Source organism: Rhinolophus hipposideros (assembly GCF_964194185.1).
Source record: "Rhinolophus hipposideros genome assembly, chromosome: 16".
In the NCBI taxonomy this organism is placed as follows: domain Eukaryota; kingdom Metazoa; phylum Chordata; class Mammalia; order Chiroptera; family Rhinolophidae; genus Rhinolophus; species Rhinolophus hipposideros.
Window position 1 is genome coordinate 29,792,441 of NC_138062.1, and position 22,490 is coordinate 29,814,930.

The window sequence follows — 22,490 nt, forward strand, 5'->3', positions numbered from 1 at the left end:
ACCACTAAACTATACCCTTTTCTTGAGTTTAGTAGTTCTTATTGGGGCTTACCTATCCCACTTGAGGGAACATTGCAGGTAAGAGAGAGTACTATGTCATGGACTGGTATGCTGGCCCATGGAGGTAGGTACTAAAATTGAGGGTAAGCATTTAAAAACTTTTAAAGCAGTTTGACATTTACTGTGACACCCAAGTGTTTGATCATTTGTCTTGCAGTTCACTATTGGGTAACAGTTACTGAATGTAATTCATACATCATACAGTTCACTTATTTAAATATACCAATTGTATATTTAAATACACAATTCACTTATTTAAATAAATGTAGTATATTTACAAAGTTGCGCAACCATCACCACAATCTATTTTAGAAGTCTTCATCACCACCAACAGAAACCCGGTACCCATCAGCATCTCCCTCCAACCCCTCTAAGCCTTAGGCAACCATTAATCTACTAACCATTAGTCTATATACTAACCATTAGTCTATACATTTGCTGATTGTGGATATTTCATATAAGTGGTACTGTAAAGTCTGTGCCCTTTTGTAACTAGTTTCTTTCACGTAACAGTGTTTTCAGAGTTCATCCATCTTGTAGCGTGTGTAAGTCCTTCATTCATATTTATGGATATATAATACACGTTTATCCACTGATGGACAGCACGGTCATTTCTGCTTCTTGGCTATTGTGAATAATGCTGCTGTGGACATTCATGTATAAATTTTTGTGTGAACATTTCCTCTCTCTTGGATACACACACACACACACACACACACACACACACACAAGTGGAATTGCTGGATTTTATGCTAACCCTTTGTTCAACATTTTGAACTGATAAACTGTTTCCCAGAATGGCTGTACCATTTTATTAGGTTGGTGCAAAAGTAATTGCAATTTAAAATGAAAAAAAAAAAAAAAATTGCAAAAACCGCAATTTCTTTTGCACCAAGCTCATTTAGTGCCATCAGCAGTGTATGAGGGTTCCTGTTTCTCCACGTCCTGGTCAGTAGTAGTTAATTACAGCCGTCCTCCTGGCTGTGAAGTGGCATTTCAGCACAGTTTTGATTTGCATTTCCCTAGTGACTAATGATGTTTAGCATTTTTACTTACGTTTAGTGACCATTTGTATATTTTCTTTGGAGAATGTCTGTTCATGTCCTTTGCCCATTGTTATTTGTCTCTTTATTATTGAGTTGTAAGAGTTCTTTATGTATTCTAGGTACAAGTCACGTAATCAGGTAAGATTTGCAAATATTTTCTCCTGTGGATTGTCTTTTCATTTTCTTAATGCACAAATTCACTTTCGAAGCACGGAAGTTTCATTTTCATGAAGTCTAATTTGTGTTTTCTTTGGTTGTTTGTGTTTTTGGTTTCATATTTAAGAAACCATGCAATTCATTTTTATTGTATTTTACAGAAGTGATAATCCATAATAAGTTAGGGGATGGTTTCTGTTGCTGTGCAGAAGCTTTTTAGTTTGATATAGTCCCATTCATTTATCTTAGCTTTTCCTTCCTTTGCCTTTGAAGTCAAATTCATAAAAATCCTCTTTGAACCCAAGGTCTATAAGTTTAGTACCTATGTTTTCTTCTATGCAGTTTATTGTTTCAGGTCTTATGTTTAGGTCTTTGATCCATTTTGAGTTAATTTTGGCACATGGTGGCAGGTAGCAGTCCAGTTTCATTCTTTTGTACATGGCTTTCCAATTCTGCCAGCACCATTTATTGAAGAGGCTGTCTTTTCTCCATTGTATGTTTTTGGCTTCTTTGTCGAATAATAAACTTTTTTAATTAAAAAAAATCAGGAAAATTAGTTCTTCACCAAAGATAGCTTGAGGATCATTGGAGTAGATTTTCTTGGAGCTCTTGTTCAAATTAAGTATGGATCCAGGATGGAGAACTCTTCTCTGTGCCTTTGTTCTGATCACTGAAAACCTCACCTACCTCGCTCTCGGGCTTCCTTTCCTTCAGCTTGATAAGTGCAGATGGTCAGGTGAAAGGAGCAGCAGCTTTATTGCTGTATTTGTCTCAAATCCATTTAAAAAGAATTATTTGACACATTTCTGAGAAATTAGAACATGTATTCTTCCTCTTCTCGACCCAACTTCTCCCATTTCCTTTGACATCCTACTAATTATGGAGGCAAGAGTCTATTGTTAGCTGTGATAAAAATCCCACCAAACTCGAGTATGTGCCTTTGTACCATGATGATAAATAGCCAGCACACTCTACTGTTTATAAGAAAGGAGGAAAGCCATGTGATGATTCCACAAATGGTCTTGGCCATCACAGTTGTCGCTGTTGGTGGTGGTGAGGGGGGGGAGGTGGTGTATTTCTGATATAGCACGATGCAGTTTAGAGCGTGCGAAAGGACTCGGAGCTGTGACCAGAGGCAGGGGTGTTAACAGGTGAATTGCTAGTCGCCTCTCGGTCCCAAGGATGATTTAGATAAGGAGTCCTGCTTTGATGAGTTTGGAGTTTATTAAGGTAGCTGTCATTTGCTGTTTCCAATGGTTCTTGATTTTGGAAGACTTTTGACCTTTCCACTTGTCAACAGATTTCCAAGTGGTGAGAGAATAATGGAAAGCCTTTTAATGTCTTTCTTTACAATTATTGGAAATTTGAGGTTTAACCTCTAGTTATTAGAACTTATGAATTATCTCTGGCTGTACATCCTAACCTTTTATCACCCTGATCTAAGTTTTATTAATCTCCCCAATTTTCTTATTTCACCTGAATGGGAATGAAACAGACCTACATTCAAAAGGAAAGGGCAGGTATGACAAAAATTCCTCCTTCTGGCAAAAGGTAACAGATCTTGGCTGACTTCAGCTCATGTAGCAAAAAATGAGGCAACGTGTTCTTAAGGAACAGGTAAAGGGGACCCAAGAGAATTGAAAACATATTCATACAGAAAGCAATGCGGGAATGTTCAAAGCAGCATTGTTTATAATAACCAATAAGTATAAACAACACAAAAGGATAAATATGATACGATTTCACTTGCATGAGGCGTAAGTAAAATTCAGAGACAGAAAGTAGAACGGTGGTTGCCAGGGGCTGGAGGAAGGCAGGAGTGGGGAGTTAGTGTTTGATTGGTACAGAGTTTCAGTTTGGGAAGATGAAAAAGTTCTGGAGAAGGATGAGTGGTAGTTGTACAACAATGTGAGTATACTTAATGCCACTGAACTGTATACTTAATGGTTAAAATGTAAGTTTTAGGTTACATCTGTTTTGCCATACACAAACAAATCAGTTGTCAAAGAAACAAAAACCAAAGAAGTGTAAACCACCCAAACATTCACCAACTGATGGATAAGCAAAATGAAATGTATCCATACAATGGAATATTATTTGGTAATAAAAAGGAATAAGTACTGCTCCATGCTACGACACGGGTGAGCCTTGAAAATGGGCCAAGTGAAAGCAGTCAGTCATGAAAGGCCACATACGAGGTGTGACAATTAAGTTCACGAACTTGTTGCACCGATGTTACTAACCTTTTTTGGTATCAGAGGGATTATTCATTATGAATTTGTACCAATTGGACACACAGTTAAACAAGTTTACTATTTGGAAGTGCTGAAAGGCTGCGTGAAAAAGTTAGATGAAAACGACCTGAACTTTTCTCCAACAATTCATGGCTCCTGCATCACGACAATGCACCAGCTCACACGGCACTGTCTGTGAGGGAGTTTTTAGCCAGTAAACAAATAACTGTATTGGAACACCCTCCCTACTCACTTGAGCTGGCCCCGATGTCTTCTTTCTTTACCTGAAAATAAAGGAAATATTGAAAGGAAGACATTTTGATGACATTCAGGACATCGAGGGTAATACGAGGAAGCTCTGATGGCCATTCCAGGAAAGGAGTTCCAAAATTGCTTTGAAGGGTGGACTAGGCACTGGCATCAGTGCATAGCTTCCCAAGGGGAGTACTTTGATGGTAACTATAGTGATATTCAGCAGTGAGGTGTGTAGCACTTTTTCTAGGATGAGTTCACGAACTTAATTGTTTGATCTCGTACACACACACACACACACACACACTTTTTTTTTTTTTTTTTACTTAACTGAATATCTAATATGGAAATGTGGTAAATAATGTGCCATAGTTCATACCACGAAAAGGTAGAATTGATGCACTTATTTCAAAGGTGATAATATTTAAATTTGAAATGTTAACAGGATATTAGTCATGATTCAGATTTTTCAGTGGAATAGTATCTTGATTTCATTATTTAAAAATTTCTCTTTAGTTGTTTGGTGACGTTATGTTTATCCAGTGAATTTTCTTTGTTTTTAAGTTTGAGCTATGAAATTACCTTTGAAACTTTTCCCCTAACGTAGTGTACAGGTAGTTAATTATACTTTTAATACAGTTAAAGAATAATTCATTAAAGGGAAGGTATGCCAAAGCATGATCTGTGATGCAGCACATAGATTACAAATATTTAGTGCAGCATACGTTTGAATATAATATTATGGAAATGATTCTTTATAACCCTTTTAAATGCAAATTGGTAGCATTATTTATAATCGATATTTTTAAATGCCTGACTTTCCAATATCCATCTAGACCATATGATCAGAACTGTCGATGCATCATCCCAGGAATTTATATAAGCCTTTATTTAAGTTGAGTTTATCTTATGCCAGTAATTCCACATTGATTTTTTTCTTTATTATTTATGTAATAGATAGTTAACACTCAGTCAACCATTTCATGGTTGACAGCCTTTAACAAATTAGATATGTTACCTTTTGATACTGTGTAGCAAATGAGATTTTGCTTTATTAAGAACTATCTTATAGTTCTTATACCATATTATATTGACTTAAATCAGCCAAAACAGATGATTGAAATATTCAGTTTTCCTTTCTTTCTTCTGTTATTTCAGGACCAGTAGGAGCAATAGGCATTTGAAGAATGCCTAGAATCAGAATTTTTAAAAAAGATTTTATTGGGGAAGGGGAACAGGACTTTATTGGGGGACAGTGTGTACTTCCAGAACTTTTTTCCAAGTCAAGTTGTTGTCCTTTCGCACAACTTGAGGGCGCAGCTCAGCTCCATGTCCAGTTGCCATTGCTAGTTGCAGAGGGCACAGCCCACCATCCCTTACAGGACTCGAGGAATTGAACCAGCAACCTTGTGGTTGAGAGGATGCGCTCCAACCAACTGAGCCATCCAGGAGCTCAGCGGCAGCTCAGCTCAAGGTGCCGTGTTCAATCTTAGTTGCAGGGGGCGCTGCTCACCATCCCTTGCAGGAGTCGAAAAATTGAACTGGCAACCTTGTGGTTGAGAACCCACTGGCCCATGTGGGAATCGAACCGGCAGCCTTCGGAGTTAGGAGCATGAAGCTCTAACTGCCTGAGCCACCGGGCTAGCCCCTAGAATCAGAATTTTTAGGAGTGTGGATATAACATTTAGTTATGTCAGTGGTACTTACTAGCAATCCTTACATCCTGGATATGACAAATTATATTATGAAAACATCTCACAGCATTTTAGGTTAGTAATTCGGAGTCAGTTTTAGGAGGTAAATTAGGAAAGAGGTAAGGATTTGGGTAGGAGGTGACAGAAAGCCCATCTAGAATAGGCTGTTAATGTTGTGAATAGAAGTTGTGGTTTCTCATCTAATGGACTAGATTATTTGCTTTCAAATTTAATAGGAAAGGAACTCTTTCGAAATGAAATCATGTGTTTTAGGACTTGTAGTTCCATAGAAGCGATGAGGGAGTTTCTCATGTAGTTTAAATCCCCGTTTGACGATGGAGTGGAGTGGGGAGGTGATAGTTCATTGTTTACAGGACTCCTGAAGCACTTCTACATTGCTGTCGGGGTCTGTGGAGCAGAAATGCTTGCAGCTCTACGATTTTAGCCTGGGAAGCTGGGGAACTGATTTTATGTGCTCTACCTTACCTATAAGTTTATCCTGGAAACATACTGAATTCTCAGTTTGTTTCTTGCATTTATGAAATCTTTCATTTGTATGGTCCTGTAGACCTCTTCTTTTCAGGTTTCTCCCTCAGCTTGGCTCCAATCAGGAATTAAGGCTGTTGCAGCTTACTCCAGGCACGTCTCCTGTGGTTAGCCCAGTAGTCCCTAAGTTTCTTTTATGGTATACCCTCTCAGTAAAAGAGAAGTGAAGTATGCAGTATGCGTAAATCATATACAAATCATATTGTACTAATGTATCATGCTCATTGAAAACAATTTTTTTAGAAATTAAATAAGATTAAAAATAAATAGAAATAAAAATTGCTATCTTCTTCTTGCTCCTTAGCCAATTGCAGTACATACCCCACTCTGGAGACCCCTGACTTAGTTAGCCCCTTTCCATGTTATTCCAGCTTGTTCTGTCTGTAAGGGCTGATGGGTGCTGGCTGCCAGGAGTTGAGGAACAATAAGCAGGTGCTTATTAAGGAAGCTACACGTGACACTCTTAATTTGTTTTTATCCTCTTTGGCTTATGACTTATTTTGTTATTTAAAAAAAAAAGGAGAAAGAAAGAAGTAATAGCGTAAGGGCCAGAGCCCGCAAAATACAGACAGTCATTTTGAAAGTTTCTGATGATCTTATGGCTTTGTACTGAGGTGTGTGCATGTACTTGTGTTTCTAAAGGGTGTGGCGAGAAGCACGGGACCGCATTGTGGGTTTCCCTGGCCGGTACCACGCGTGGGACATCTCTCATCAGTCCTGGCTCTACAACTCCAACTACTCCTGTGAGCTGTCCATGGTGCTGACGGGCGCTGCCTTCTTTCACAAGGTAAGAATGGCAGGGACTTGCTGAGAGTTGAGCCTTTGTGTAGCAGTGAATGCTACCCTGAAGGTAGCTCGCCTGGTGCTTCTTATGTATTCCTTCTATGCTAGAAGTAAGCTATTGCTAATTTTGAAGACAGGGATCAAGATACTTAGAGCAACTTTGGAATAAACCATCCGGATGAGAAGGATGCCTGTACAATTGCATGTAGGCCATTAGGAAAATCGGTCCATCTTTCTGGGCATTAGCTGTCCCTCTGTAAAACTGAGAATGCTGGGCTGAACTACCATCCAGTTTCAACATTGCCATTCCAGATGTGGCCTGGCCCCTGGAAGGCTGAACCTGGTACTCTTCGGACTCAGGCTGCCCACCACTGATCCTCTGTCTGCTGTGGGGCTGTACGTTCTATTTAATGCCTTAGAGCTTGTAACTTTCACCGTGCCTCACTTCCTGATTTTCATTGACCATCCAAAATGTACACCCCTCCAGTTGTTCATCTTCTCCTGTACTGTTACCACTAAACTGTTCTCTGTCTATTCTGTAGAGTAGCCACTGGCCATGTGTGGCTACTGAGCACTTGAACCGTGTGTGGTCAGTGTTGAGATGTGCTGTAAGGAAAGTACACACTATGCTAGATTTTGAAAACTTAGCATGGAAGGAAGAATGTAAACTATTGGTCATTTTTTATATTTGATATGCAATTATTTTGGATACACTGGGTTAAGTAAAATATATCATTAATGAATATTACTGTTTCTTTTGCTTGTAAAAATGTGGCTACTAGAAAATTGAAAATGACACACGTGACTCATGTTCTGTTTCTGTTGGATGTGCTGCTCTGCATCTGCTCTCCCCGGTCTTCCTCTGCGCTCTGAGGGTCCCTGTTCTGAGGTAGCCACTTGCCTACACCCCCACTTCACAGGGCACCTCCTCTGTCTTTTTGACATGATTAAAACCTGACTTTCCTCTTTAGCCTAGCCTGTATTTCTTCCATGAACCAGAATTGAGGCTACTCATTTCCCAAAATTTGTACTTTTGAGCAGGGAAGGTGTCCAGAACTCTTTTCATTGCTTACCAATGACATAATTCTCAGCTGTTTATAAACTCTTATTTGAGGCTCATGGCACCTGTCTTGTTGCCAGCTACCAACCCTGTAACCATTCCCTTATGTTCATGAGGGATGTGGGCACCCGGCATGTCGTCCTGATCGCTACGCCACAGCCTCTCATTCTTGGCATTGTCATTGCCCTTGTAGGAGACCACCCCCCACACTGTCGTCCCCGTAAAGTGTCCCAGGGTGCCAGCTTCTAATGCTCTTCTTACTTTGTGTTTTCCTTAGATGTTCTCTCATATTTTCAAGGTCTTTTCGCTTTTCTCTGCACCTACAAGTTGATGATTTCTGTATCTATATTCTAGCTTTGGCCCTTCCCTGATATCTGTGCTTGTATATTGTTTTCAGGACATCCCTGCATGTCCCTCTGGTACTTCAAACTGAATTCCCTCCCCCATCCCCCTGCCCCAAAGCTCATCATCTCACTCCACCCAACTCCCTCAAATCTTTTGTCCCTCATATAGTTGATATTTCAGATGGTGGCATCTTGCAAGGCATCTCAAATAGAACCTTGAAAATCATCTTACTAGGGATGTTTTGAACCAGCCTAAGAAGTCATTAAACTTTCAGCTTTTGTTTTTCTTTTTAAAACATAATGTGTGAAACTGATATGATCATCCCATTCTTGAACCTTGCCCTGTGCTTATTTTCCAAGCTTAGATGGGCTATGGTTGGGCTGGGGATTGTAAGTAGGGTTAGAGAGGATCTGGCTGAGAAAGCATACCTAATTAGGAGTCAGTTATTTTCACATCTGAGAAAGAGCCACCAATTTTAGCAGTGTATACTCATACTTTGAGAATTTACTTTTCTCCTGAAATGTGCTTTCTCAAATTCTCTGATTGCTCTTTAAAAGTTTCAATAGATCCCTTTGCTTTCAAGTAATAAATCATTTACTTAAAAAAAGTTAGGTTTTCTTCTATTTGAAAAGCTAGAGCAGAGGTTACAAACTAGCAATCCTTAAACTTTCCGGGGCTTACAAAAATGTTTATTTAGCCCCCAGTACTGTTTCATACACTGCCAAGCTTTAAAAACCAGAGGATTTTACAATGAGACCTGGACCTTAATGAAAATGAAGATTAGGTCACACTGGGGCAGTGTTTTTGCCTGACACCAGCAGGCTGGAGCTGTGTAGTCACTGTTCCCTGGAAGTGGGCATGTATGTGCTTATTTGCCCCACGACTCTTTATTTTTCTTACACCCATTTTTTAAAAAAGTGTCACATTTTATTGTCTTGTTTGGTTCTTGAAAGCAATTAAGTAGGTCATTCCCTAATCTGGAGCAATCATGTTTTTGATTGTAAGTGCCTATCAACAAAATTTTTGAACTTGTACCTCGCAAATATACATGTTATTTATAAATTATATTTAGATATGTGTACTGCTGTGCTTCTAGAAATTTTTATAAGGTTGAGATAAAGGCAAAATGAAGTTTCAAAGTAATATTCTCACTAAATCCTTAAATTTTAGTGAAAGCAATGTGATTGAATATGTTTTATTATTTTTGAAAATCTTGATTTGACACTGTGTGTTATGGTAAGTCCGACGTCCTTTTTTTAAATTAAGCTTATTTTTGATATTTGGTTTTAATCATTATCTCTGGTGAAATCCCTTATTGCTGGGCTTACTAAGTCATAATGCTCATCCACCAATTTGGTAGCATTTTGTTAAAACTGACTAGAATTACCATCTTCTATGATGCCAATGGGAGGGACTGACCCTCAGGCTCACGGTTGTAAGGACTGGCTGTGACTACAGTGGGGGAGTGTTGTGCAGGGGCTGACCCTACACAGCAGGATTCACTTTAGCAGGGCTCTGGCACCTGCCAAGTCTGTTGAATAGGGTGTGCTGTCCTTGAAGGCTGCTGGGTGATGCTCTGGCTTGGTCCAAAGCTGCCTCCTGGGTGTGCCCATTCGCAGGGCCTCCTGGGAAGGGCTCCACCACAGGCCAAGTTCAGCCACAACCTGTGCCCTGCCTAGCATGAGCCACAAAGCAATCCACCTGTCCTGGGCTTGTGGGTGCCTCAAGGGGCCCAGCTGCAAACTGAGACTGCCTGTGGTTAATGCCAGCCTTAGGGCTCCTCAGCAAGGGCACACAGAAACCAGATGCTGCTTGTTTGGGTTTTGTGAACCTTTGAGAAATTTTGGGAAAGTCTGTAGTATAAGCCAAGACAGGCTGTCTGTATGGAAAAGCCACTGCAAGTGGCTTGGGTTAACACCCGAACTTTGGGTCAGGTGGGGTCTCCGGGAATCACCAGGGCAGGGCAAATGAACAGTGTTAGCCAGGTTGGTGGAGACTCAGATATGGCGTCTGCACACTGGGAAGGGGAAGGGCGCAACAAAGAAACAACAGCTTCTACCAGCTCCTGCATCCGAGAGAAAGCTGCATCTCCAGCCCTTGCCCTGAAGCCAGATATCTCAGTTTCTACCCGTATGTCCCTGGTGTCTTTCGAGCTGCTGCCCCAGCGCTGGAGCTCAGAGCAAGTGAGTCCGTGCGCAGGCTCTTTATGAGGAATGCTTGGGCTGCAGTCGCCGTTGTTTCAGTCAAACAATCTCCGCTGCTTTTCACAGCTAGAAGTAATGGAGACTCTTCTCCCCAGCACTGGAGTGTGGGGCTGGGACCCCTCGCACCTCCAGGGGTGGGGAGCACGACCTCCACAGCTGAGATATTGCTCCCGATTTTTAATGGTCACATGTGGGTTTGGGACCAGCCCGTTCTGCATCTCTGCCCCTCCTACCAGTCTCAAGGGGCCTTCTTCTGTATGTCCTTAGTTGTAGGGCTTTGGTTCAGCTAGACTTCTGGTGATTCTCAGTGATGGCTGTTCTGTAGTTTAGTTGTAATTTTGATGTGGTCATGAGAGGAGGTGAGCATAGCGTTTACCTACTTCGCCATCTTGACTGGACAGTTATAATTTACTTCTAAGTTCACCATCGCATAAGTACTTTGCCTCAAGATAACCAGCAAACCACTGTGTGCTACAACAATTTTATGATCATTATAGATTCCACTATTTAAGGTAATAAAATATGTAAATCAGTTTTATTGGGCATCTGACCTTTTCATTCAGCATATTGGCCACACATCACAGTTAACATGTGTCCTGTTTTATAGTATTTGCCCATCCTATGGTGTAAATATTCTTCCATGGCTGGTTTTAAGTTATCAACATGAGTAGCTAAACGGAGTTGGGAAGAGACGGGCAGTTACGTAGTGTTATGTCTGGTATTTTCACCATATAGATATGATAGACATAGAGAACCTCAAGATAACAGTAAAATATAATAATAGTAATACGTAACAAATTAGTAAGTTGATGAGATTTAGGTATTATTTTTTACAATAACTTAATTACATTTTAGTTTTAAGTTTATGTAAGTATAACTTTAATATTGGCTATTTTTCATAACTGGCTCAAAAAATTCCTAGTTTCACAGAATTCTAGAAAATCAGTATTCATTAGCAGGTGTGAGCCAGCTTCAGCACACGACTTTGTGGGCCTTGCAGGACATTTACGAACTTAGGTTTTTATTCTGAGTGAGATGGGAAGCCACTGAGTTTAGAATAAAGGAGTGACACGTTCGGTTGAACTTGTGTTTTAACACGATCACTTTGCTGTGCTGAGAAGACTATACAGAAGACAATATGGCAGCAGGAGACTATTTAGCTGACTGTATGAATGGTCTGGGGAAGAGAAAATGGCGGCTTGGAGCAGGGAGTCACCTGTGGCGATGGTGAGAAATGATCAGATTCTGGAATCTGTGAGGCACTGAAAGATGGGATGTTTCAGTGAGTTGCTGAGAAGTCTGAGACGATAACCAGGAGATCCCTTATTGCCACTGTCAGAGATAGAATGTTGTTCAACTGAATCAGGGTCTGACCTCACTTGATCCATCTTCCCATTGTTGCAAAATCACTGAGGTACCAGGAGATTAAATGAAATTCGGATTCTCAGAGGGGGTGATAATGGCAGACTGGGTGGGAGAATTCCTCACTGCAGGAGGCCCACTTCGGAGGCTGCTGAGCATCCCTGGCCGAACTCCCTAAATGCCGGGGATTGCCACCCCACGCCCCAGCTTCCTAACAGCGCCTAGATCCATGAATATTTTTGCTGAATGCCAAAGAACTGTGTCCTCTAACAGAGTGTGATTCTTTCTCTGCCCCTGACAGTATTATGCCTACCTGTATTCTTACGTGATGCCCCAGGCCATCCGAGATATGGTGGACGAATACATCAACTGTGAGGACATTGCCATGAACTTCCTTGTCTCCCACGTCACGCGGAAACCCCCCATCAAGGTGAGGGTGCCACCGCCGGCGGCACAGCGGTGCATGCACACTTAGTTCACTTAGTTTGCAGTCGTGCAGTATGTAACCCTGCCTCCATGTCCTCATCTGGAAAACGGGGGTAATGAGGCCACCAACCGCATAGGGTTGTCTTAGGGTTTAATGAGTTGTTCATACGGTGACTCTTCACTCCTAAGGCGTACAACGGATAGAATTCTGTGTTTGGAAATTGCATGGGAAAAATGTTACATCTTTAATTGTTACTAATCTCTAACTGGAATTTAGCATTTCTCTCAGTTATGAAACAGGCTGCAATTCCTGAGAGTATTTGCAGTAACTGTATTTTGTCACTAGTAGTACTGATATCACATTGCATTTGTGGCCACATTTCAAAGTATCATTTGTATTCATCACTGCTGTGAAATTTTGGTGGTTATTAACTTTCTCCTAGATCTTGTTGCTTAATGCGTTGATAAAAGAGCACAGGTATTACTGTATTTCAGCGTAACGTGTTTCCTTCGTAATCTCTTGTAATTTATTGTATGCATTCAAAACACTGTGGTGGAGTCTACAGGCTTCACCAGATTGCCAGACCAGAGTGGCAGGGAGTCCATGGCACAAAAAGTTTAAGAATTTCTGAGTTAATTTCTGTAGAGCTCTGAGAATAGTGCCTGACAAATAAGTGAGTACTGTGTAAGGTATTGACTCCAAAACAAAAATAAAGGTGCCCTCAGAATTCTAGAAATTAGAGTTTTGTTTTTGTCTTTGACTTGCTGAATAGATTTCACCAGAAGATACCAATTTCGTACTCAGTGCACAGAGACAGTTCCATCACCCTTCCTGTCATGACTGCAGGTTCAGACAAGCGAAAGCTCTCCTGAGGAGGGTTGGGAAAGGCCCGGTAAGGGCCTTGCAACTAGAGAATCTGGTGTCAGTTCATATTAATAGTGTTCATTGGCTATGCTGTCGGTATTTATGTTGTGGAATCACACCTGATGTCCTTGCAGAGGTGAACAAAAGAATTCAGGTCTTGTTTTCATTATTGTTAAAAAGACCTATTATGTAATTTTATAAAATAATAAGTTTACCTTTATGGATATCCTTAATGCCACGAGTAAATAATAATCGGGTGCATATGTCATTCTTCTATTTTGAAGGTAAGTCCTAGACTAAGTAGCCACTAGCCCGCAGTAATAACGATAATCAAATGAGACCTTTAGTGGGAAGCTGAGTGGTCTTATGCAACAAAGCCTAACGGAGATGGGAAAGTGTTTGGTGGCCTTGTGCATCTGTTTATACCTAATGAAGCCTTTGCTCCAGTATGGCTCAGGGTTATAACTTAACTCCCGATCACAGCTTCCTGTATTCCTGAGCCTTCTGCTACAGCGGTACAAAACAGGAATAATTAGCAAAATAATGCATCATATTGTGTGGGTTTTTTTTAACCCTGAATGATAATAGTCACAATTATTTCGATAAAAATAGTATGTTTTCCAGGTACAGTGGTAGATCTGATATTAAACAATGAAAAGCAGACTTCTTTGCAAACTTGAAGGTTAGGCAGGCAAGGTCTTAGAAAGAAATTAATGATTGGTGCAATTTTCTATTCCTCATTTATCCTTTCTTAGGTGCCCAGGGAGTGGACTTCAGCCAACATACATGCTTCCATTTATACCTCCCTAGTAGATCAAAAGACATCCATGAAAGTTTAAAGTCTCTGAGTGATTAGGTACCTAATAATATCATCAGTCACCCTACGCTTACAGACATGATGAAGTTTTCATCTTCATTAAGTGTGGTTGTCTACTATATTATATTAATAGGCCAGTGTTCATTAGCTAAACCATCTCTTCAGAGCGAGATGGAAATAATTCACACATGGTATACATGATTCTTACCAAGGGAAAACTTGAGAAATAAGTATTTTCTGTGAATTTTCTCAATCTTATGTGAATATAAGAGTTCAGTTTTTAAAATCAAAGGCTCAGGCTCAATAGATTAAGAATGTCTTCAAGTTCTGAGTTAGTTTCTTCAAATTCTGAATCCAATTATGTATTTCATAGTATAGAACCAATTTGAACTAAATGTTTTTATTTACCTAATTTTAATAGCATCAGGTATATATTATACTATTTTATGTTTTAAAATAGTAAGAGTTTTTTGCTTTAAATACTTCAAGTTTAGATTGTTGCTTTGAATAATGTAATGTTATCTTTTGAAGAAGGAGAATGATCTAGAATGTAAATTCTAGAGTCTTTATTCCGAATAAGGATTTGGAGGGAAGTAAGATTGATGTTTAAGGGTATAAACTTATAATGAGTAGTAAATAAGCCATAGAGATCTAACGCATAGTATAATGAATATAGACATAATATTGTACTGTAATTATGTAATATTATAATTATTGCTATATCAGCAATCATTACAAGCCAAGGATGGCTGGCAGCATAGGCCTGGAGCAGATTGTTCCCTGGAGACGTCAGAGAGGAGGAACGTGCTGACACCCTGATTTCAGACCTGTAGCCTCCAGAACTGTGCAAGAATACATTTTTGTTTTTTATTAAGTCACTAAGTTTCTGGTAATTTGTTAAGTAGCCCTAGGAAACTAATACATTCACTGTCATGCCTTTAGTGGTATCCACTTCATAGTTTTTCTTTATACTTTTGCAGACACCTATGTATGCAGCCATAAATTCTATGTCGTTTAAAATAAATTTTTTAAAACTTTTTTAAAAAACTTTTTAAATTAGTTTTAGGTGTACAAAACAATGTAATAGTTAGACATTTATCATTTATATCCCTCACACAGTGATAACCCCCCTCCCCTCCCCTAAAATAAATTTTTTGTATTAAAGAGATTTAGATTTACAGAAAACCTGTGAAGATAATACAGCATTGCCCTATTACCCCATGGTTTCCCGTTACTGACATCGTACATCAGTATGGTACATATATCCCAATTAATGAAACAATATTGATACATTATATTACCGAAGTCCATCCTTTATTCGGATTGCCTTAGTTTTTGCTCAAAAAACTAGGATGTCATGTAGCAGAATAATAACAGAATATAACAAAGAGCCATATGTGAGTAAACTTGTGCCCTCAACTCTTAGTTCCCACATTCTTGGACCCCATTCCATGCTTCTCCGGGGCAGAAGGGCTGGCTGGCGCACGGCCATCTCCCTGCTGACTCTGGGTAACTAGTTCACTCCCAGGGCACAGGCTGAACACGTGGGAGACCAGACAAGTTGTACCTGCTCCCCCGATGAAGCCCCTAAGGGAGGCTCTGGACCTGGGGGGACCACTTGCCTAAAAACCCCAGATTGATTTACGCCCTGCAAGTCTCTTACGAAAATTCCCACTAACTGGACAGGTTAGAGAAGAGATACATGCCGGCTGCCTCCAAGCCAGGTTTTGGTCTTCAGTGAACAGGGATAAATACAAAACGTGTTGCCCAAGTGAGCTTGAACAGAACCGGGTGTAGCTGGTGAGAGGTTCCAAAGCCCCATTTCGGACGCAGCACAGGAGACCAGGGGAGGGGGAGGGAGAGGAGAGGGGTGTGTTCTGCTGTGGTCACTGCTGCGGCCAGTCCAGTCCTGCTCTCCTGCCTCACGTTGCAGTTCCGCCCAGCTGCCGGAATCTGCCCTCAGGAGGGGGAGCAGGCAGTCTTCCTGAGAGCGGGAGGTTCTCCCACACCACCTCACCGTCCGAGGATGCTGGCTTCCAGGAGGCAGAAGGTGCAGCTCTGGGAGCAGGAAGGAGAGAGGAGGCGGGAGAATGACCGGAAGTCAGTCTTTTTCTGTTCCAGGATCAGTTTTGCCTGTTTCGAACTTTATATCAATGGAGTTGTACAGTATCACTTCATGTTTCTTAACCTTGCTTTTGTCTTTTTTGAAAGCTTTTTGTCAGTATTTTCCATTTTGGGTAATCATTTTAGTATCCTTTTCATCACTAATTTTTTTCTTCATACCCATCCGTTGAGTGTCTGATTTAATTCAATATACTTTTCATTTCCATCTTTCTATTTGTTTTTTTTTTCTCTTCATATCCTAGGACTTTTTTGATAGTCCCTTGTTTCTTCCATCAAAGTTGAAGAAACCTGTCAAAATGTCATCATAGCCTGATACACATTTATTGTTACAGTCAGTCACTCTCATAATCCTGCTATTTTGCAGTGTTTTTGGGGTCTGGTTCTGTGGTTTGTTTCTGCAGATTTCTCCCTCATGTGGCTCATTCCCTTTTTTTGTGACTTGACTGTGAGATCATACTCTTTGGGATTTTACTTGTGTGTTTCTTTGAGGCCTGAATTTATACCTGAGAGGATTTGCATTTGCTTGTTCCCAGGCAGTGCCTGGGGTCGCTGCCTGCCTACTTGAGGCCTTTTCAGCTAAATGAGCACCTTGGGGCTTTTCAAGACACAAGTAACAGAAACTCTAGCCTCAGATGCGCGAGGGCCAGCTGTGGTTATAAATTCTCCGAGTAGCTGTTTCCTTCTCCACTTAGAGCTGAGAAGGAGAAGGCAACATTTCCTCACTACCTCTCTGTGGGGCTGCCTCCAGCCCACGCAGCCTTCCGTTGGGTCCCAGTGTTTCCAAGTCTCCAATCTGAATTCACGGCTCTTGCCTCCCAGCCTGGAAAAGAACCCACGCTCCTGGCTATCTCATTAGATTCAGGGTTTTCTTTATTTTGGCCTCTGAGGATTTTATTTCGTTCATTACATTTCATTTCATCTCTTTCATTACAAGCTCAGCCATATATTTAAAGAAACGATTTATATATTCTGCTTTTTGAGATATTTTGTGCTGAGGGGTTCTTATGGTATTTGGTCTGCCACACCGTTCATAGTGAAGCTGTTACGTTATTCTTCACACTTTTCTAATTGCTTGAAATTTCATAATAACTACTAAACTATAATATGACCATTTTCCCATGTCTTTAAATATGATTTTCTTAAGCATCTTTTGAAGTGGATGTGTAGTACTTTATAATTAACCAGTCCTCCTTTGATGGGTAGTTTTCCAGTATTTTGCTAATAACATTGATGAAATGAACAACTTGATGCTTACATTTTCCTGTGCGACCAAGGTGAATACTAGAAGTAGGGTTGCTGGGACAGGTAAAACAAGGCACTGAAGGCTTGTGATGCATCTGGCACGTGTAGGCCGTGAGGGTAGAGCACCCTTACTGATGACATAGGTACATGGTGGCAGGCAGAGCGTGCTCCTGGCTCTGGCCCAACAGCTGTGAGTGAATGCGGCACACGCCATCGTCACTGTGGAGACGGAGGCGCTGCGGCTTCTGTCAGGATCAGCACCGCGAGTCTCACTCTGCGCTCTCCTTCCCTGTCTCCAGGTGACCTCACGGTGGACTTTCCGATGCCCGGGATGCCCTCAGGCCCTCTCCCACGATGACTCCCACTTTCACGAGCGGCACAAATGTATCAACTTTTTTGTCAAGGTGTACGGCTACATGCCCCTACTGTACACTCAGTTCAGGGTGGACTCTGTGCTCTTCAAGACCCGTCTGCCCCACGACAAGACCAAGTGCTTCAAGTTCATCTAGGGGCATTGCAGGTGTGGGCGCGAGGAGGGGCAGAGGAGGGAGATGGCTCCTAAGGCTCCTAGACGTTGGAGGACCTCAGGGACGTCCCTCTGCTGGGAAAGGAGGCAGCAAGACTAGGAACTGCTGCCTCGCTCTGTACGTTGGCCACACTGGGCCTGGAACCCTGGTCAGAGGACACTGGGGTTCCCTACACAGGGCACTGACTGATAGCTGACACTGAGGACACGGGGACTCTGGAGAGTCTCACACAGTTCATAAGCCCAGTTGGTTTGTGGTTTTTAAATTCAGTAACAACTATTATTATTTAAAAAGTTTCAGATTTGCCATTCAAGGCTTATTTATATATGTATGTGTGTATATACATATATGTGTACACACACACACACACACACACACACACACACATTTGGGGGGTTGTTTGAAGTTCCTGCCTGTCTCACAAAGTGAGGGACCCACCGAGACTCCTGATGTTGTATATTTGGGTGGCGATGGATCCGGCCTCACGGTATCTGGCTCATCCTGAAAGGTCATCTCCATCCTTCCCAGGGGCATCTGTGTGTGGAAGCCAGGAAGGGCCGGGCTGGCCCTCTAAGGGCCCTGGATGAGACAGGACCTGTCAGTTTGTTCCTTCCCCCTTTCTGTTGCCCACCAACTTGTCATCTCCGCTCACTTGAGTCCTGGAGGACCCTTGGGAACAGCTGAGCTTCCTGGGGCTGGGTGCAGTGGTGTTGAGGATTCAGTGCTGGTCCTTGCTCTCCCATTCTCTTCCCTGTTTGGAAGAAGAATGAGGAAGGAAGGAGACCTGAAGACAGCACTCCCAAACGGCTTTTCCTCCAGTCCTCCTTTTGAAAAACATGTGCTTTGGCTTCAGGCTTTCCTGAAGGTTGTCTCTTATGTTAGAGAACGGAAAACTGGCAGACTGCACTTGCAGGTGTGGTCTGAGTGGTCTGCAGGTTGGCCTGTCTCTGTGGCGTAGAACAAGCGAGCTCCCCACCCGGCTGGCCGGGAAGTCTTTCAGCAAGGCACCTGCCTTGGGATAAATACCTTGGTGAAATTCACCTCCCCCCCACCTTTGTCTGAACCCACATCCTATGTTATCTGTAGCTTTTGGATCACTAATGCCTGGTTGGTGCCAGGACCCCTTGAAGCTTGGTATGTGCCAGAACAACAGGAAGGTATTTGTTAGGTTCAGCTCAAATGTAGCCTGAAATTTAACAGGCGTTTTCACCCCACATTACAACTTTCCACTCCAGGTTTAAATTTCTATTCCCTGGGCTGAAATGGAAATAAGCAAGTTTTTTTTGGTGGCAGTGGCAGTAGAAGAAGGTGTGAGTGGTGCTGGGCAGGGATTTAGCCCATGACTTCTCCCATTTTTCTGGACCCGCCTTTCTTCCAGTGGAGCTGAGTGTAGGTGTTTCCTGCGACTGAACAAAAGCTCAGGTCTGTCCGGGTCATGCACATGCCTTAAACCAGTTCTGTCGTCCCCAGACTTGGACACCCTGTGCTTCCATTTCTTGGGGGCACATTGTCCTGTGACCTGCCTGTGCCCGGTGGGTTCTTCCAGTACCACTTGGAAGCCAGGCCCTGTCCTGTAGATACCACCCACTGCAGGGCTTGCTTGACCTGAGGGACTTCTCATCGGCAACTGGACCAGGGCTGCTCCGAGGATGTGTCCTCCGGACGTGCCCACTGGCATCTCATAGCTCCCCTGCTGAGGCGACTACCTAGGGAACTGAGTGAAGCTTCTCAGCAACTCACAAAGGGGTGCAGACTCTGCATCCTAACTTTCTAACAGCCTTTCCTTCTGACTTTATTCTTTTGAGCAGTAGCCTTCTTCCCTCCGGGAAGCCAAAGAGTGTGGTGTTTTGAGCTCTGTATGTGGCTGCTAGTTTTATCTTGTTTATTTTAATGTGAGGAACTCATAAATTGACCTTCAGTGGGACGTGGTGAGAAAGGAGCAGTGTGTCGGGCCCCCTTTGGTGGAGTCCCCGAATGCTGGGTCCCTGAATGCTGGAGGTAGTCCAGGAGGAGCTGAACGGTCTGCGATGACGGCGAACAGCCAGGTGTGCTGCAGGGACAGTTACGATGTCAGAGCTTCCAACTAGGAGGACACTGTTTGGACCTGAACGGACACTGACGTGAAGGACTCACACGGCAGGCTCTGGGGACACTGGCTGTGTTCTCACAGGGCCCTCCTCAGTAGCAAGAAGCAGAGCTCAGCTCTTCCAAGTCGCCGGTTAGGTGCTCCTGGAGGATGGCTGCTGCCTTTTGCAAGGGAGAGGCCCAGCTCCGTGCTTCGAAGGCCGTTGATGCTGCTCCGTCACCTCGGACATCCAGCCGTAGCCTCACCCCGGTGACGCGCCAGAACGGGAGAGCAGCTCTGCAGATCGATGGGGATTTCTTCGGCACCTGCAGGTAACACCTGCCTGGTCTGCTCCCAGGGCCCGGACATCCTGGCCCCCTGGCCCTGTCTGAGCCTGTGCACCTCTGGCAGCTGCTGTGCGGTGGCCTGCGGCCCAGCTGGCGGGGGCGTCGGCGGGCGGCGTAGCCTGTTGCGTAGCCGCCTGCCCTGTACTGCTCAGGGAGCTCCTGCTGTGCAATGAAGGCACTTTGAAGGGTGAAGCTCTGATATCCATACCGCGTCCATCCACCCCACCCCTTTTCCAGTCAGGAGCACAATGGTCTTTCATTGGATTTTTGTAAAAAAAATAAAGTAAATGGAGATTAACTGCAGCAGCTCGGAGGTCTTTTGTGATTTGCCTCTGCAGGGACTGAAGAGTGACCTGAGAGAAGGTGCCTGCGATTCCAGGGTGCCACCAATGCATGGCCAGCGTGACTGCGCTGTGACAGCTGGTCCCGGGACAGCCTGCGTACCTGAGCCTCAGTGATGCTGTAAACACGCGTGGATGTGGGCAGCCTGCCGGTGTCTACTCCTGGGATTAGTCATTTGGTTACATAGGAACTTAGGGGTCTTTTAACTGGTCATGTGGGATGTGGCATGTATGTCACCTTTTATTTTTTCATAGTAATTTTAAAAAGTATGTGTGCACGTGTGTGTGTGTTTGTGTGTTCCAGTCCAAAGGAGAGGAAGGGAGGGGAGAGGAGAAGGATCGCGTCGAATGGCCGAGGTTGGGCTACGGGTTGTTCTGTTGACGTACGACGAGCCACTGGCACCTGCATCTAGTTGGTACTTAACCATCAGCCCAATCCTTTTGGTGGCTGTGGGGTCAGCCGTCCTCAGGGGAGAGCACGACTCACAGGCATTGGAGGAGATGGGGAGACAGGAAGGGCATGGGAAGCCGGGGAAAAGCCGAGGTGGGGGTGCTCCTCTCCTGGGCTCTGCAGTGGCAACTCACTGGTCAAGACTCAGTTGGCGTTCCCTTTACGGACCTTCCTTCTCTTACGTCACCGCCCTCCCCTCCCCCCCCCCAGCTCCTATCAGAGCAGCCTGACCTGTCTTTTACCTCACTGTGCACTGTAATGGTTTATAGTTCTGCTTCCCACACCAGATTGTAAGCCTCCTGACTAGAGCAGATGATAGTAAGCGCAGAATCGTTTTCTGTTGAATTAATGATTTGACAAAAAAACTAAGGAGGGTGACAGAGAAATCATAGTTGGCAACAAGCTGAACAGTCATCAGCACTGTGTGCTTTTGGAACTCAGTAGTGTGACGTGGGATGAAGCTGCCTTTTGCAAGGGAACAGGAAAAGCCTGGCACGGGACAGCCGGAAGTCTTCTATTCCCTGTTATTATTTAAATCTTCATTAACAAAGGAGGATGAGAGCGCCTGCCAAGAAGAGTTAATGACACAGAATGGATTCCAGAAGAGATCATTGAGGTGGGAAGCCTCGCCAGGGACCAGGTTTGGTTTGCTATTTAGTTTCGTCTGCTTCTTGACCTGTCTTAATTATGTAAATTATTGTAGGGTTGTCATGTTAGAATTTAAACTATTTAGATTTTATTTAAACTATTGGTCCCAATATTCCATTGCAAAAAAATTCAATTTTATGATGAAAGTTATAGGAATGTTTAAAAAAATTTTTACAGTATAAACCTGTATACCTACGAGCCATTTTACTGTACTTGCTTGATAGCTATCTACACATTCATTCCTCTATTCATCCTTTCATCCACCCTATTTTTGGTTTCATTCTAAGTAAATACTGACATTAATGCATTTCCTTCTAAATACATAAACAGACATATCATTAACTGGAGGTCAGTATTAGTTTCTATGTTTATGTAAAATTTATATACTGAAATGCACAAATCCTAAGTACATTCTCCTGAGTTTCGACAGTTATGTGCACCTATGTGCCCTAAACCCCTAAGATATAGAACATGATTAGCAAACCCTCATGTTCTTTCCTAGTCATTCTCACCTCCATCCCCAGACGTAACCAATGTTCTGATTTAAAAAAAATCTTGGATTAGTTTTCTCTGTTCTAGATTTTCATACAAATGACATCACACAATTTTTACTCTTTTATGCAAAGTTTCTAGAAACTTGGTGTAGTTTTTGAGATTCAGCCAATGTTGTATGAATTAGTGACTTGTTCCTTTCATTGCTGAGTAGTATTCCCAAATGTAGTATAACGGCAGTTGTCCATTCATTCTGGATAGGCACTTGGGCTGTTTCCAGTTTTTGGCTATTCTGAATAAAACTGCTATGAAGATTCATGTGCAAGTCTTTTTGTGGATTTGTTTTTCTCTTGGGTAAATACGTAGGAGTGGTATTGGTGTGTGATAAGGCAGGTATATAAAT

General features: G+C 42.7%; 1 protein-coding gene across 3 annotated transcripts in view; it reads left to right on the forward strand.

Moving 5' to 3' along the window:
* Window positions 1-20,459, forward strand: part of EXTL3 (exostosin like glycosyltransferase 3) — a 106,268-nt gene extending 85,809 nt beyond the window's left edge. For all 3 annotated transcript variants that reach the window (XM_081077276.1, XM_081077275.1, XM_081077277.1), the window contains exons 5-7: window positions 6,631-6,775; window positions 12,044-12,172; window positions 17,516-20,459. In XM_081077276.1, the coding sequence (XP_080933402.1) occupies window positions 6,631-6,775; window positions 12,044-12,172; window positions 17,516-17,725 (484 nt within the window). In that variant the 3' untranslated portion in view covers window positions 17,726-20,459. The remainder of the gene's footprint in view (window positions 1-6,630; window positions 6,776-12,043; window positions 12,173-17,515) is intronic.
* Window positions 20,460-22,490: the final 2,031 nt, after the last annotated feature.